Source organism: Nicotiana tabacum, chromosome 6 (genome assembly GCF_000715075.1).
Source record: "Nicotiana tabacum cultivar K326 chromosome 6, ASM71507v2, whole genome shotgun sequence".
In the NCBI taxonomy this organism is placed as follows: Eukaryota; Viridiplantae; Streptophyta; class Magnoliopsida; order Solanales; family Solanaceae; genus Nicotiana; species Nicotiana tabacum.
Genome location: NC_134085.1, coordinates 43,857,396 through 43,875,023, shown reverse-complemented (window position 1 = coordinate 43,875,023; position 17,628 = coordinate 43,857,396). Strand labels below are relative to the sequence as shown.

General features: G+C 34.2%; 1 protein-coding gene across 1 annotated transcript; it reads right to left on the bottom strand.

Annotated features, from left to right (window-relative positions):
* Window positions 1-575: 575 nt before the first annotated feature.
* On the bottom strand, window positions 576-7,091 carry LOC107811299 (U3 small nucleolar RNA-associated protein 18 homolog). Its single transcript, XM_016636197.2, has 2 exons — window positions 6,765-7,091; window positions 576-2,422 (listed from the first exon to the last, which is right to left on the bottom strand). Exon 2 carries the CDS (start codon window positions 2,402-2,404, stop codon window positions 743-745), a length of 1,662 nt encoding a protein of 553 aa, XP_016491683.2. The 5' UTR covers window positions 2,405-2,422; window positions 6,765-7,091; the 3' UTR covers window positions 576-742.
* Between the last annotated feature and the right edge of the window lie 10,537 nt (window positions 7,092-17,628).

The following is a 17,628-nucleotide window of genomic DNA, read 5'->3' as shown; positions in this document are numbered from 1 at the left end:
TGCGCCCTCTCGGATGCGGAACAAGGAGGTGTGACACTTCCTATCAAGGGTCATGTTCTCGGGAATCTGAAACTGCGCCATTTGAACCAAAGTACCTGATAAATAAAAAGAAGCCATATTAACCAAAGTATAAAATGGCAGGTGGATAACAGAGCAATTCTTTGACAGGTGATTTTCTACTTGAATATGAAATTCTATGACAAATTTCTGCAAAGAGAAAATTTCAAAAATAAAAAATCTCTGTGTCTGAATTCTGAATTCTTTTCCCCCCAAATTTCCTACAAGCCTAATATAGCAGCAGACCAAAACAACGAGAGTACAAAAAGGGGGGGAAAAGGCAAGATTTTTAAGATTGAAATTTAACTTATGTACAAATCAACCTCAACTGTAAAGATAAATAAAAGAACAAAACAGGTAAAATTACTATTATTACTACACAGTATTTACTTTAACTAGCAGCAGTAATTACTTTAAAATTGCAGTTGTATGTAATTTGCACAAAAGTGCATCAATAGTAACCCAAACTAGGAATTAGAGAGAACCATTCAGTCTTTACCGCTTGAAGAATTCTCTGCTAAGAGCAAACCTTTTGCTAAAATTAACAAAATCACAGAGATAATCTTGCCATACTTTAAATAATACTGTTACATCAAAATTTGAAAGGAAATCATGCCTTTGAACTCCATCCTACACTAACAAAAACATCTGTAGCTCATAATGGCAACAGTATTAAACAAACAAACTATGCATCATGGTAGTGATGCAACTTGTACAGTAACACTTTTCCTTCAGCATTTCCCATAGCCATGAATCCTCCATGAGGACTAAAATCCAAACAGCGCGGATAGTGCACGGCTCGATTTGGAGAAGGCCAGTTTGAAAAAACTGTAAATGATGGAATGTGAATTAGTTTTGAGCTGTTTTTCTTCATGCTAGAACTGATGGCTAATATTTGAGCATCATGATTAAATTTCATAAAATCCACTTTCGTTGTGAGATTCTCAATCCCCTTGATTGGTTTTCTCTTTCCGCCCAAAAACTCTTCTCTGTTATAAATATTTACTATCCCGCTGTCTGAACCAGCAGCAAACAAACTACCATTTGGTGAAGTGCAAAGAGCCGTACCATTTATGGACCCTTCATCAACACCTTTATGAATGCAAGTTCTTGTTCTCAAATCCCAATGGTAAATCTGGCCGTCTCCACCAGAGCTCAATAATTGTTGTCCGTCATTGGTGAAAGCCACTGAGCGAACAGTTCCATTCATTTTCAGTGTCCCAATTAGCTCCTTTGTTTTGGAGGAAACTAGCAAAATGTATCCTTCATTACCAAGAAAAGCAATAGTATTTGAATCAGGAGAAACCTCAAAACTTTCCAGGCTCTTTTCTTCCCTGCCGACTAGAGGACCTATTTTATCTACACTTGCTTTGACCAAGTCTAAGACATGAAAGAACTTTCTTCTTCCTGATATAATAACTTGAGACCCATTGGGTAAGAAAGATGCCTTTTTAATTGGAAAATCCTCAAGAAAGATGCTCTGTATCTTTGTATTTCTTTTCCCGTCAATCTGAAAAAATCTGAGTTTTTTATCCAACCCACCAACAAGGAGCAACTGAGAATTCCTGTGGAACTGAACAAAATTTATTGGTGCATTTGAAGGATCAGGTGCATTTGCATCAACCAGTCTCGAATATTCAAGAAGCCCAGGTAACAACTTTGTGTGACTTTTGACAACAAGATCTTCGTTTGATTGAAGAATATCACCAACCAACTTGACACTCTTTGAACCGTAGCCCTCAGTATGTTTACTTTCCTCGTCAGAATCTTCATCATCAGAACTGTAGCTTCTGCCTTGAGAATCAATTTGGGCCCATTCAGTGCCTGGATTAAGTTTAGCGTGTTGAGCCCTTAGTCTCGCCACGTACGTGGAACCAGATATGACATCCTCACCCTCTTCTTTCCTCAGCTTCCTCGATCTGTTCACACTTGCTATTTTGATACTAGTCTTCTCTTCTTCGTCATCTACCCACACCGGTTTCCGCTCCTCCTTTCCCACAATGTGGATACCTTGTGGCACCAGCTGTGCATCCCCCTCATAAACAGACAAAGCACTATCCGCAAACCGGTCCACAAAGAACATAGCAGAATCGTATTCGCCATCATTTCTCTTTTCTTCTTCATCGTCCTTCCTGAACCCAACAGGGTTGTACAAGGAGCCAAACAATAAGTTCTCAAGCTTCTTCATTTCCTTCTCCTGCTCGACTTCTAATTCATCATTCTCTTCATTTTGCTCTTTCTTTCTCTTCCTATTACTTTCTTTCTCACTTACTTCCTTCTTAGCCTTCCTTTTAGACTTTTCAACCCCGATGGTATGAGAAGCATTCTGCGATATCAAGCTCGCCATTTCCCAAGATTGATATCACTGCACATATAGATAGACTCCAAATTATTACCGTCAATTTTTAAAAATCATTAAACATCACAAAAGTCCAAACCCCACTTGTGGGATTTTGTGGGATTTCACTGGGTTGTTGTATTAAACATCACAAAAGCAATGCATTCGAACCCACTAAAATAAACTTAACTTAAATGCATTGAAAGTGCAATGAATTTTTACACCATCAGTTGAACTGATACTATAAAAATTCTTTACGCAATTAGCATACAAATCAAATTAGTTGCAATTACATTTTAAGTGACCTAATTGTGTAAATATTTTTTAAAGCATCAGAACTTAAATAAATAAAATGTATGTATCTATATATATATGTTCATTGTAATTTTGGAGCCACTTCACAAATATGTAGTGTGCGCTAGTGGTGCTCGTCACCCACTACTTGTTCAGATTTTCAGTCAATTACTTAAATATTCCTTACTTATGGAGCTGTTATTACATGGCAAAGCAAATAAGGCCGAAGATTAAGGGATAAAAATCACAAAGAATAACAAGAAAAACATAAGCAAACACGGTACTTTTTCGATTAAGATGCACTATAATCTAATCTAACCAAAACCTCAGAAATAGAAGCAACCACAATTTTTTTGGTAACTAACCTAAAATCTCTTCGTACAATTTAAAAAATAACGGTAGAAACTTACATAGGCGGCGAGGAGAAAATGTGAATGTAACAAGGAGAGGGTTTTGCCTTATTTTTTGTTAAAAAAAGAGCTGTTCGAATTAGGGCTTATGTTTGTTCTTTTACAGGGAATTTGGGCTCGGGTCAAGTCAAGGTTTTTGGTTCAAGTTTGTATTTCCTTTTTAATTTTAAACATGTGCATTAGGTCGATGGGACTTTTTAGTGTCATAGACCTTGAACACTTTTAGCGGTCGTTTGGTAGGGTACATGAAAATAATGATAAATAGGATGTGTTAGTAATGTTGATATTAGAAATGTTTGGATTAGTTTGATACTGAAATTGCTCTCGCTATTGATATCTATACTCCGACAATTTCTTCATTGTAAGTTTATAAATATGTACTCTACTATTACGTACTGGAATGCACTTGTAATCAACTCATTTTTCTTTTATTTTTTGAATTCAAAATTTATTTTCCTAATAATCCAAAAAAGTGTGACATAAAATTATATCCCTAGTTGATAAATAAATACTTAGCATATTTTCTTTTTTATAAATAAATATTCAGTTCTATACTACAATATAGGTAGACAAATCAAATAATTTTTTAAAAATATTTTCATATAAAAACATTCTTCAACATATATTTCTTCAAAAAGATAAAGTGATGAACTGGTTATGAGGGCATTTTTACAAACAAATACTCCCTTCGTTCCAATTTATGTTAACCTATTTGATTGGGCACGTAGTTTAAGAAAAAATGAAGAGTCAAAAAGGGTCCAGAGGACTTGTGTGGTTATAAAAGCTTCTCATTAAGGGTAGAATTGTAAGTTTAAGCTAAATTGTTACCAAATTTAGAAAGAGATCATTCTTTTTGGAACGGACCAAAAAGGAAATAGGTTCACATAAACTGGAACAGAGGGAGTAATTCTTTTAGAAATTGTGCAATGTTTTAATACATCAAACCAAACAATGAATAAGAAATATGTCAGCATTGATACTGAAATTGCTCTCGCTATTGATATCTATACTCCTACAATTTCTTCATAGTAAATTTATAAATCCGTACTCTACTATTACGTACTGGAATGCACTTGTAATCAACTCGTTTTTATTTTTTATTTTTTGAATTCAAAATTTATTTTCCTAATAATCCAAAAAAGTGTGAAACAAAATTAAATCCCTAGTTGATAAATAAATACTTAGCATATTTTCTTTTTTATAAATAAATATCTAGTTCTATACTGCAATATAGGTAGACAAATCAAATAATTGTTTTTAAACCTTTTCATATAAAAACATTCTTCAACATATGTTTCTTTTAAAAAGCTAAAGTGATGGAATGGTTATAAGGGTATTTTTACAAACAAATAATTCTTTTAGAAATTGTGCAATGCTTTAATACATCAAACCAAACAATGAATAAGAAATATGACAGCATCTCATGCCAGCATAACTAATCCAAGCATTTCTAATATCAACATTACTAACACATCCTATTTATCATTATTCTCAAGTACCCTACATCAAACCAAATAATGAATAAGAAATATGTCAGCATTAATACTGAAATTGCTCTCACTATTGATATCTATACTCCTACAATTTCTTCATAGTAAATTTATAAATTTGTACTCTACTATTACGTACTGGAATGCACTTGTAATCAACTCGTTTTTATTTTTTATTTTTTGAATTCAAAATTTATTTTCCTAATAATCCAAAAAAGTGTGAAATAAAATTAAATCCCTAGTTGATATATAAATACTTAGCATATTTTCTTTTTTATAAATAAATATCTAGTTCTATACTACAATATAGGTAGACAAATCAAATAATTGTTTTTAAACCTTTTCATATAAAAATATTCTTCAACATATGTTTCTTTTAAAAAGATAAAGTGATGGAATGGTTATAAGGGTATTTTTACAAACAAATAATTCTTTTAGAAATTGTGCAATGCTTTAATACATCAAACCAAACAATGAATAAGAAATATGTCAGCATTTCATGCCAGCATAACTAATCCAAGCATTTCTACTATCAACATTACTAACACATCCTATTTATCATTATTCTCATATACCCTACCAAACAACCGCTAAAAGTGTTGAACGACTATGACACTAAAAAGTCCCATCGACCTAATGCACATGTTTAAAATTAAAAAGGAAATAAAATCTTGAACCGGAAACCTTGACCTGACCCGAGCCCAAATTCCATGTAAAAGAACAAACATAAGCCCTAATTCGAACAACTCTTTTTTTAACAAAAAATAAGGCAAAACCCTCTCCTTGTACATTGCTCCTCGCCGCCTATGTAAGTTTCTATCTTTATTTTTTAAATTGTACGAACAAATTTTAGGTTAGTTACAAAAAAAATTGTGGTTGCTTCTATTTCTAAGGTTTTGGTTAGATTAGATTATAGTGCATCTTAATCGAAAAAGTACCGTGTTTGCTTATCTTTTTCTTTGTGATTTTTATCCCTTAATCTTCGGCCTTATTTGCTTTGCCATGTAATAATAGCTCCATAAGTAAGAAAGTAAGGAATATTTAAGTAATTAACTGAAAATCTTAATAAGCAGTGGTTTTAGCACGGTCGCTCAACTATTAATAATTGACCTAATTATCTTATTATTACATGTTTTAAAAGCTTTTGTGCATTATCGCTTTTATACCGCTTTTAATTATTTTAAGCAATTATGGAGTTTATTTAAACAAGTAGCGGTATTTTAAACAATTATAGAGTTTATTTAAACAAGTAGCGGTGTCGCGCACTTGTTATTTTTGTACACATCGCAGATAACGCCACGTGAAACGCACCCGTGTTTTACAACATGTTAATTTTATTATTGTTTGAAGTAATGGTCAGGTCTCATGAAATGCGCACCCACATTGGGGATTATGTATCACGACTATGTCACGGGAACCGTACCCATAGTCGTGATGATTTAATTACGCGCCTAAAGCAAACTACGGTGTTTGAAATTATTCATTCTCTATGTTTGAGACTGACCGTAAAGGTCATGAGTTATGGAAAGAGTTGTTGAAAAGTATGAGGTATTAATTGATTCTAATTCTCTGGGCCTTTGCCGCATTGGAGTTCATTTTGGAAGACAGATTTAACACAATTAACACTTGATTCATACGTTCCACTACTAAAATTGTGTTCTTATAACACCAAAAACTGCTAAATCAATTAAAACAACATAGTTTCAAGTTTAGCATCACATAATGAATCAATAACAATTGAGCAGGAGGAGTCTATCACTTTAAACCCAGACGAGTACATTGGTGAAACTACAAAATACAACACAAGAGGTACACATTGTTCTTTTCCTAATCGTGTGGCAGCAGAATCACACATCCACCTCATTGAGCTGATTTCTTCATCATACATATATTTAGTCCACTGGTATTCAAATTCATAGATCCAAATGGATATGAAGTCATTAACTACTGCGCAAAGATGGGCTAACACAATAATCAGTAATTGATGTTGCCTAACAGAAATTAACTCATATGTTACCGAGTATTTGACTCATTTTAAACGAACAAATAACAACACATATGGTCAAATTAGAACCACTCAGTAAGCAAATAAATAGGCTGGAATTATGACACGGTATCAAAACAGCTGATCTTCATTCATCAATTCAATTAGATGGCTTAAAATGTGAAACATACCTAGAGATGAATTCAGCAACAAGGAATAACCAAATAAAACTTAGAAGCAGAAGATGAAGCTCAGTTAACAATCCCCAGCAACAATCGGCAGAGAAAAAAAATACTTCCAACAGCCCAAAAGACCCTTTAACTTTCCAGAAATACCAAATGAAGGAGCAAGGCTTCGAAACAGCTTTCTTTTCCAGATAACCTTGTTTTAATGAAGGAGGTCTGTGATGGAGCGGCTAGGGTGTGCTGTATTTTTATTTTGAGAAGGGGAGTCTGTTTGGAGATGACGGAGGAATAAGGGGCGGCTGCTTGGTTTTTTTTCCAGAAAATGGGGGATTTTTTATTTATTTTTTTAGGGCTAAGGGGGAAAAGGACTTTTAATGAGGGGGAAAGAGAGAATGGGCCAGGCGGGTCGGGGTGAATTGGGCGGATATGGGAATTCGTTTGGGCTCTTTGAGACTGGCCCAATCCGATTTAAACTAAAAACTTTCCCCCTTTTCTTTTGTTTGTTTTCTTTTCCTTTGATTTTCTTTGATTTTAAATCCTAACCAAATTAATTAAAACCTAAATTAAGTCCTAAATCAAATTTAATTTATTGAATTAAACCTAATTATCTATTCCTAACATTTAAATAATTAATCAACTTAAAACTAATGAAATGAATTTACTAATTTAAGGCTAAAAGCTAAAAAAATGTAAAATGACTAATATTTTGTGATTTTTTGTTTAATAATGCGATTAACTCGTGTAATTAAATTCTAAATGCAATTAAGATATAAAATACTTATACAATGCAACATTGAATATTTTTTGGTGTTTTCTATTATTTTAAGCTATTAAATATGCAACTAAATGCAAAACCAAATAAAGAGAAACTTCTAAAATTCATAAAAATAGTAAAAATTATTTTTGGACTATTTTTAGGAGTAATCTCCATGTGGAGCAGAAATTAGGTGCTCACATAACTAATGCATAAGAAATCATGTTATTAACAATGCAATGGGTTTTAATGCATCCATTGTTAATACCATGGTTGTTAATATAATGGGGTCATTTAATGCATGCAATGGGTTTTAATGCATGAATTGTTAACACCCTATTTTTAATGCATGCATTGCTCCGTTAGATTAGATTATAGTTATCATAATGCATGCATTAAAACCCATTGCATTGTTAATACCGTGATTTCCTATGCATTAGTTATGCATGGGACAATAACAAATATGGTGTATAATTAATACTCGCATAACTAATGCATAAGTTCAAACGGTATATCAAACAAAGTATTATTAATACTGTAAACACGTAATTTTTTACCCGCATAATTTTTAAGTTAGTTTTGGTATTTTAAATATTTACTTGAGTTATTATAGATTTTTAATCTATTTTTATTACCACTTTATTAGTTTAATTTTATTTGATCATTTGAGTATGTGCACTTCGCTTGATAGTTTACGGGCATGAGTAGCTCCGTATGATGTATTATGACTTGTGTGAATCGTCAATTTTGGTTTTCAGGTTATTCGGAATTGATTTGGAAGAATGATTCTCAACTAGGAAGCTTTAAATTGGAAGAGTTGACTAAGTTTGACTATTTAGCATTTGACCTCGGATTGAACTTTTTTTATGATTCCGTTAGATTCGGATGGTGATTTTGGACTCGGGCGTATGCCTGGATTTTCATTTGGATGTTTCTAGAAGGTTTCGGTACAAATTGGCGATAATTGGAAATTTAAAGGTTTGGAAAGTTCATAAGTTTGATCAGGAGTTGACTGTGTAGATATCGGATTCGGATTGTGGTTCCAGAAATTTGAATAACTTCATTATGTTATTTGGGATTTGTGTGCAAAATTTGGGTTCATTCCGGGTTGATTTGCTATATTTTGGCACGAGCTATGGGAATTGAAAAGTTCAAGTTTTTCAAGTTTGAATTGAGGTGCGATTCATCGTTTTGATGTTGTTATGTATGATTTGAGGCCTTGAGTAGGTCCGTATTATATTATAGGACTTGTTGGAATATTCGAACGTGGTCCCGAGGGGCTCGGACATGTTTCGGATTGGTTTCGACCCATTTTTCAAATAACATTTGAATCAAAGTACAACAACAACAACAACCCAATAGAATCTCAAACAACAAAATACAATTACAAGATGCAACTATAAACGAAACAAAATGCAAAACAACTCTCCAAAGACGACAATAAAAGAGTTTTTAGGTCTATATCTTATAAAATAGTGAGTAGTGCGGAAGTGCCAAAATGTTGAATCTGACTCTAATAAGTATCAAATGTTTGGAAAGTTGCACAATACATCATATTTTCTTGAAATTACAGTTTAATAGTACTTGTTAAAAGTACCATCTTGTCAGCGATTCAGGCTGTCAATTTTGACCTATTCTAAGAAGCATATGACTAAAATCCATAATTATTTCTTCTCTCAGTCTATTCACATCATCACATAGTCCTCAGTTGTCACGAGTTTGGCCAATAACAATATTGCAGTATGAAACAATTTTTTTTAAACTATAACTTTTCCAAACATTTTTTGACGTTATTAGCTATATGATTTGTTTATTTATAGTATAGTATTTATGAAGTCCCAAATATGTAAAACTTAGTTATAATATTAAGAAATCGATATTCAGAATTACATATAAAATATACATTCACTTTGGTCGCTTGACTGCTAACATTCTTTTAAAGACGACTAAGAAAAATAGCTTTTTGAACCAAAGTACAACAACAACAACTTAGTAGAATTCCACTAGTGGGGTAGAATGTATGTAAACCTTACCCCTACCCCGAATGGATAGAGAGATTGTTTTCGGGAGATTCTCGGCTCAGAGACAATAGATTCGTAATGACAACAGAAACCAGAAAAATAGCATCAGCATCTTAAAATACAACAAATAATTGAAAAGGCCAAAAGGTGAAAGACAGGAAAAAAAATGTGAAACACAACAAAAATCGCTAGCAGTCCTAGACAAAACACTATAAGATTAGCCGACGCAGCGAGAAGAAATTCTCGACTACCCCCTAACCTACAACCCTAATGCTCGACCTCCACACCTTCCTATCAAGGGCCATGTCCTTGAGCATCAAAAACCGCGCCATTTGAACCAAAGTACCTGATAAATAAAAAGAAGCCAGTTTAACCAAAGTATAAAATGGCAGGTGGATAACAGAGCAATTCTATGACAGGTGAATTTCACTCCCTAGTTGATGATTTTTAGACATAGAGTCTCCACTCCCTAGTCTCTTTTCCAACATAGGATCTCTACTCCCTAGTTGAAGTTATTTTAGACATAGGGTCTCCACTCCCTAGTCGCTTTTCCAATATAGGGTTTTCACTCCCTAGTTGATTTTATTTTAGACATAGGGTCTCCACTCCCTAGTCTACTTTTCTAACGTAAGGTCTCCATTCCCTAGTTGATGATTTTATTTTAGACATAGGGTCTCCACTCCCTAGTCTCTTTTACAACATGGGTTTCCATTCCTTAGTTGATGATTTTTAGACATAGAGTCTCCACTCCCGTAGTCTCTTTTCCAACATAGGGTCTCCACACCCTAGTTGAAGTTATTTTAGACATAGGTTCTCCACTCCCTAATCGTTTTTCCAACATAGAGTCTTCACTCCCTGTTGATTTTATTTTAGACATAGGGTTTCCACTCCCTAGTCTACTTTCCAATGTAGGCTCTCCATTCCATAGTTGATGATTTTATTTTAGACGTAGGGTCTCCATTCCCTAGTTGATAATTTTATTTTAGACATAGGGTCTCCACTCTTTAGTCGCTTTTCCAAAATAGGGTCTCCACTCCCCAGTTGACTTTGTTTCACACATAGGGTCTCCACTCCCTAGTCGTTTTTCCCAACATAGGGTCTACACTCCCTAGTTGATTTTATTTTAGACATAGGGTCTCCATTCCCTTGTCTTTGTTTTCCCAGGGAACACCAATCCCAACCTTTTATTACTTTTAATAATGAAGTAGTATAGAGTTCTGTTACAAATAACTCACAAAATTTTCCTAGTGAAAATTGGGGCAGAAAAATTTCGTTCATTTGTTTTGGTGCCTGAGCAGGTTATACCTCGAGGCACAGGGTTCGAGATGACCAAAAAAAGATGTTTCGATCCAAAGAAAAGAAAAGAAAGAAAGAAGTGAATCCAAAGTGCAGAAGCGGAGAAAAGATGTGGACCTCAATACATGACTAAAGCCACAAGCTCTGCATATCTCGTCTCGATCCGAAAGAGCTGAAGAAAAATGAACTAGCACATGCAACTAGCAAGCATCAATGATCAGATTAGAGTCTGTGTGAAGAACCAGCCAACACTCAAGATCAAGTTTCAAAAGGCTCATAGAAAAGTATCTTGTAGTTCATAGCTGATAGACTTAGTTAGTCTTTTCATTTTAATTTTGGTGTAATAAGGAGTTCAGCAAGCAGCAACAACAGTGAAATCACAGCTTCCCGGTAGTCTCAGCTACCAAAACTTCCAGAACTACACTAACATGATTCTTTTATAGCCAAGGATATGTAGGCAACCTCTGAAGCAAGGTTCAGTCAAACTTTGGTTCAAATGCTATTTTTCTTTACTGGTTAATACTCATTGAGCTTATGGACTACTACAAGCAGATTCAACTAAATAATTGGGATTTATCGGGACCAATGCTACGAGCTTCCGGAATATAAAGGGATCTTCATAGAGTTATCTTATTTTATTATGGGATAGATAGAAGCCTATAGTTCAATAGACAGAGCTCTTTGTTTTACAGTAGTTTTTGAAATACTTAGGTTATATTTTTTCCAGTTGAAATACTTAGGTCTGAGAAATATATTAATAGCTAGTTGAAGCTAGTACATACTAGGGAGTTAATGCTTTATAGAGCATAGTAGTTTCTCATGCGGGCCAAAATATTACAAGTAAGGGTGTGTTTGGTACAAAGGAAAATATTTTCCGAAAAATATTTTTCAATTTTTCCATGTTTGGTTGGCTTAAATATTTTGAAAAATATTTTCCTTATGAACTCATTTTCCTTATCAAGAGAAGGGAAAACATTTTCGAAAATTCCTTCTCAACCTTCCCCACTTTATTCCCCACCCCACACCTACCCATCCCACACACCCCCATACCCATACACCTAACCCCACCCCACACCTACCCATCCTACCCCCTCTCTCCAAAAAGACTTTTTTTTTTCTTTCAAATATTAGTTTTTTTTTTCCGTCACCACCCAGCCTACTATCCCCCTCCCCTGCAATTTTTTTTATTTTTTTTTACTTTTTTGTTTGTAATTCAAATTTCTATTTTTTTTCGTTTTTCTCCACCCCCACTGCCCCCCCCCCCCCGCCCACCCACGCAAAAAAAACTTTACTTTTTTTTTGTAATTTTTAAATTTCTATTTTTCATTTTTCTACACCACCCACCCCCACCCCCTCCTCCCATCCCACTGCCCCACACTAAAAAAGTTATTTTTTTTGTAATTTAAATTTTTTATTTTTGTATTTTTCTGCACACACCCTCCTCCCACCCCCACTCCTCACCCACGCCCAAGATTTTTTTATTATATATTTTCAGTTTTAATTTTTTTATCTTTCGGTTTACAAGTTCGAAATTTTACAAGCTCCAAAGTTATGAGTTTAGAGGTTTATGTGTTTGGAAGTTTACGGGTTTAGAAATAAAACAAAAATTCTTATGCTAAAAGAAACTGAAATCGCTCAAAACTTTTAGCTATATTACCTAAAAAATTTAGAATTACAATTATTGAAGTGTATGACAAGTGAAAGTATCCAAGACGTAAAAGTGAATAAAAGTTTATGTAGACGACATTTTTGAAACACTTTACATACTATTTTGATTTTTCTTCGAAGAATTTATTATGTCACACAATTCAAAAAAGGAAGAATATAATATACAAAATCTAATTGATCTCGAATTTCGAAATATTTAGAAAATATATAATTATTCATATTACTAATACTAGAGAAATCAAATGACTATTTTATCCAATGTAAAATTTATTTTAAAGGGTAAAAAAGACAAACGATATTTTATTAAGTGTCTTTGTACTTTTTATAGTACTAGTATCTATAAACGTGTGTTACACGTTAATAATGGCACGTGATGATTTAAATATTTATTTATATGAAGGAATAATAAAATTTTATTAATAGAGAAATTTTATGTATAATAATACAACAATCATCTAAATACCGAAAAATATTATTACATTAGCATAATACATGAATTTAAAATAAAAAGACATCATAAAGACTTACACAAATGATCAATTTTGTCATGTTAGTTAGATAATTATGTATTATAATTTAAAAGTATTTAATGTGATGGTCTCTTAACGAACACTTCTTTGTGGACAATAATTTTTTGTGTATGTTTCCTCCTAATACTTTGGTTGCTCTGCCTTAACCAAAACTCTTATTGTCGATCTAGATATCCCTCTTGAAAGTGCAACATACAATTGTTAGTGCAAGAAAATATATTGCGGTAGATATAGTCCAATATTTAGGAAGTTGTCCTTGTGCTTTATTTGTTATATTTGCAAAACATAAAGATACTAAAATTATTTTCACACAAATTTAAAAGGATATTCCTTACTTTCGGAAGACGAAAATTGAATTCAGGGATAATAATATACTTAGAAGCACATTGACCAGTATCATAATTTTTACATGTATGATGTTATTGTCAAAACTTCTATACACTATATGTTTGCTATTACATAAGCTATTCGGCGCATCTAAGATTTTCAGTAGCATGTCTGGCATTGTTTTTCAAATTTAACCTATACACAATGGAAGATCAATTTTATCATATACACAGTGACACTAACATATGTAAGAAATAATAAACTTGACAACAAACATATATGGTAGAAGGTCATTTGGTTTTAAAGTACTTAAGTATTCATCTTGGTAGTAATTATTGGTATCATTTTCTGTTGAGTCAAAAACTGAAAGATATTTTATATTTATTATAAAATTTTGCAATCAATCTTTTATTTAGTTGATCAACATATTCATTTTTGATAGCTAAGATATCTTTTTAATTCTATCATGCGATTTGCACAAATTGCGTTTTAATCTAATGATATAAATTCTTCTCTTATTAAATGCACTACTATTATCATTGGGATTGATAAACAAGTGTTCGGGGAAAACCAAATCATATTTATTAAATGCTCTTCTCCGTTTCCAAAACAAAGCAAGAAGACACAGAATACTACATTTGTTCTTATACTTTATATTTCTTGTCAGTTGTACCCTTTTCATTTGAGGCCAGAAGTATAACTTTAGCAAGATAGCTTTTATAGCCTCTGCTTTTGTCGATAGAAATCACCTTCCAAACCATTAATTTCCCACCAAATGGTTCATTAATGAGACTCCGGACAATTATTTCGATCGTTTGACACTTTTCCATAAGTGCTTCATCCCATATTATCAATTTTGCTTTCGGATTAAATTCTATTTCATTTACATTTCTGTTTATATGTTATTTTATCTTCTCCAGAATTTTTTTACAAATACAGTTTACTAACAAGCTTAAGGAATTTAAATTATTTCTTGTATTTGTGTTATACTCACTATTTTTGGAGACTAAAACCTTTGTGGTTTTCTACTCCATTGGAGATTAAAATCTACGTGATTTTAATGTTTGTTTGTGTCATTTTTTTTACAGAAATGGCGAATGAAAACGGGAACCAGATTGTTCCTATGATGACTACCAATGCATCGACAAGCCGAACAACACTAGCACTGGCACCGACAGAAAAACCCGAAAATTTTTTCGGGATTGATTTCAAGTGGTGGTAGCAAAAGATGTTCTTCTACTTGACGACTTTAAGTCTACAGAAGTTCATTGAGGAAGATGTTTCTGTTCTGCCCGACGAAACTCCAGAGAATGAGCGCTTTCTCGTGATTGAGGAGTGGAAGCATTCTGATTTTCTATGCAAGAATTAAATTCTTAGCGGACTAGAGGATGATCTGTATAACGTCTACAGTAATGTGGAGACGTCAAAAGAACTGTGAATTACGCTTGAAAGGAAATACAAAACTAAAGATGTCGGGTTGAAGAAATTTGTTGCCGCTAAATTTTTGGACTACAAAATAGTAGATAGTAAGTCTGTTATTACCCAAGTCCAGGAATTGCAAGTGATTATTCACGATCTCCTTGCTGAAGCTATAATTCAAATTAATACTGATGTTGAAAGTATTAGTTTTATTATTTTTACTAACAGAATTTTTATTAAAGGTCTTGTCATCAATGAAGCATTCCAAGTTGTAGCGATGATTGAGAAATTTCCTCCTTTGTGGAAGGACTTCAAAAACTACTTGAAACATAAACACAAGGAGATGTCACTTGAAGATCTCATTGTTCGGTTGAGAATCGAATATTACAACAAAGCTGCTGAAAAGAGAGGCCGTGGAAACTCAATAATAATGAGAGCAAACATTGTTGAGGATACTCCTCAAAATAAGAGAAAGAGGAAGCAGGTTTTTGGACCGAAAAACAGCCCAAGCAAGAAGCGGTTCAACGGAAAGTGCTACAACTGTGGGAAAACTGGACACAAATCTACAGATTATCGTGCTCAAGAGAACATGGTTGAAAAGCATGAATATGTTGATGACTGGCGTGCTATGCTTTCTGAATGCAACCTGGTGGGAAATCCTAAGGAGTGGTAAATTCATTCAGGAGCCACTCACCATGTTTGTGCCATTAGAGAAGCATTTGCTACATATGCTCCCGTTGGATCCAAAGAAACGCTTTCTATGGGAAATTCTGCAATGGCCAAAATAGAAGGATGTGGGAAGATATTTCAAAAAATGACTTCAAGCAAGGTGGTGACTCTAAACGACATCCTTCATGTTCCCGATATTAGAAAGAACTTAGTCTCTGTTGGACTTCTTGTTAAGAATGGGTTTAAATGTGTCTTTGTATCTGATAAGGTTGTAATAAGTAAGAATGAGATGTTTGTATAAAAAGGTTACCTCATTGGGGGCCTTTTCAAGCTGAATATAATGGTTGTTGAGAATAATAATAATATTTCAGTTTCTTCTTACTTACTTGAGTCAAATAATTTATGGCATATATGTTTGGGTCATGTAAATTATAAAACCTTGCGTAAAATGATTAACTTGAAGTATTGCCTAAGTTTGAATGCGACAAATCAAAATGTCAAATATGTGTGGAATCTAAGTATGTTAAAAATCCTTATAAGTGTAATGACCCGGCCGGTCGTTTCATGAATTACAACCCTGTTTTCCCCATTTATGCTTATTTATGTGTTGTTCACTTGTATTTCATCATATCGTGTTGGTTGTTCTATGCTCGGAGTGGTCTTGGAGTGGAAGGAGACACTTAGTCTCTTATTTAGAAGCTTAAGTTAGAAAAGTTAACCGGATGTTGACTTATGAGTAAAAGGTCTCGGATGTGAATTCTGATGGTTCGAATAGCTTCGTTAGGTAATTTTAGACTTAGGGGCGTGTTCGGAATGTAATTTAGAGATCCATGGTAGATTTAGGCTTGAATTGACAAAATTTGGAAATTTGGCATTTTTCGATTGACAGTGGAAATCTTGATATCGGGGTCAGAATGGAATTTCGGAAATGAGAGTAGGTCCGTTGTGTCATTTGTAACGTGTGTGCATAATTTTAGGTCATTCGGATGGGGTTTGATAGGTTTTTGCATCGTTTGCAGAATTCGAAAGTTTTGAAATCCTTAGGCTTGAATCCGAGGGTGATTTGGTGTTTTGATGTTATTTTGAGTGTTCCGAAAGTTTGAATAAGTTTGAATAGTGGTATATGACTTGTTGGTACATTTGGTTGAGGTTCCGAGGGCCTCTGGATGATTTCGGATAGCCATCAAAAAGTTTGTACTTGAGAAATTGCAGCTGGTGTTGCTGCTTCTGTCATATCCGCACCTGCGGATTGGGGGACCGCAGGTGCGAGCTCCGCAGGAGCAGAAAGGAAGCGTAGGTGCGTGGAGGACCGCAAGAGCGGCTTGGTAAACTGCATCAACGATGACGCATGTGCGGTAACGCGACCGCAGATGCGAAGGCTGGTAATGTTAAGTGAAATCCGCAGAAACGGATATTTTTCCGCAAAAGCGAAAGCACAGGTGCGCTTATGGGGTAGCAGGTGCGGAATCCCTAGGACAGAAAGTATATAAGCTCCCCTTCGTGAATTTAGTCATTCTTCCACCATTTTTGGATGATTTTAGAGCTCCAAGCTGTGATTTCAAGAGGGAATCAAGTGTTTTCAGAGAGGTAAGCTACTTGGGCCTTGTATCTTGTGTTTATGATGATTATTCCATTGTTTAATCATGATATTAGTGGGAAAATTTGAGAAGAAATTGGGAGATTAGGGCTTAAAATTGGAGAGTTTAAATTAGGGATTTAAGGGGCCATTTGAGGTTCGATTTTGATGATTTTGGTGTGTATAGACTCGGGAGTGAAAGGAGTTTCTAGTTTTGCGACTTTTGTTGGATTCCGAGACGTGGGCCCGAGGGCTGGGTTTGAGCAAATTTGGGATTTTGAGTTTAATTTGATAATTTTTGCGTGGGCTTTGTTCCTTTGGCATGTATTGATGATATGATTCTGATTTTGGATAGAGTCGGGATGATTTGAGGCCAGGTCAAGAAGCAAGGGCATTGCGGAGTAGATCTTCGTCTGGTTCGAGGTAAGTAACGATTGTAAATCTAGATCTGAGGGTATGAAACCCCGAAATTTCGTACTATTTTGATAAATGAGGTGACACACATGCTAGGTGACGGGTGTGTGGGCGTGCACCTGCAGGGATTGTGACTTGGTCCGTCCCGTGGCAACTGTAGAATTGCATATTTTGATAAACTCTATATGATATCTAT

Bases quoted from the DNA above. Each gene is read 5' to 3' on its own strand.
- LOC107811299 (XM_016636197.2), bottom strand. From the start codon at position 2,404: ATGGCGAGCTTGATATCGCAGAATGCTTCTCATACCATCGGGGTTGAA.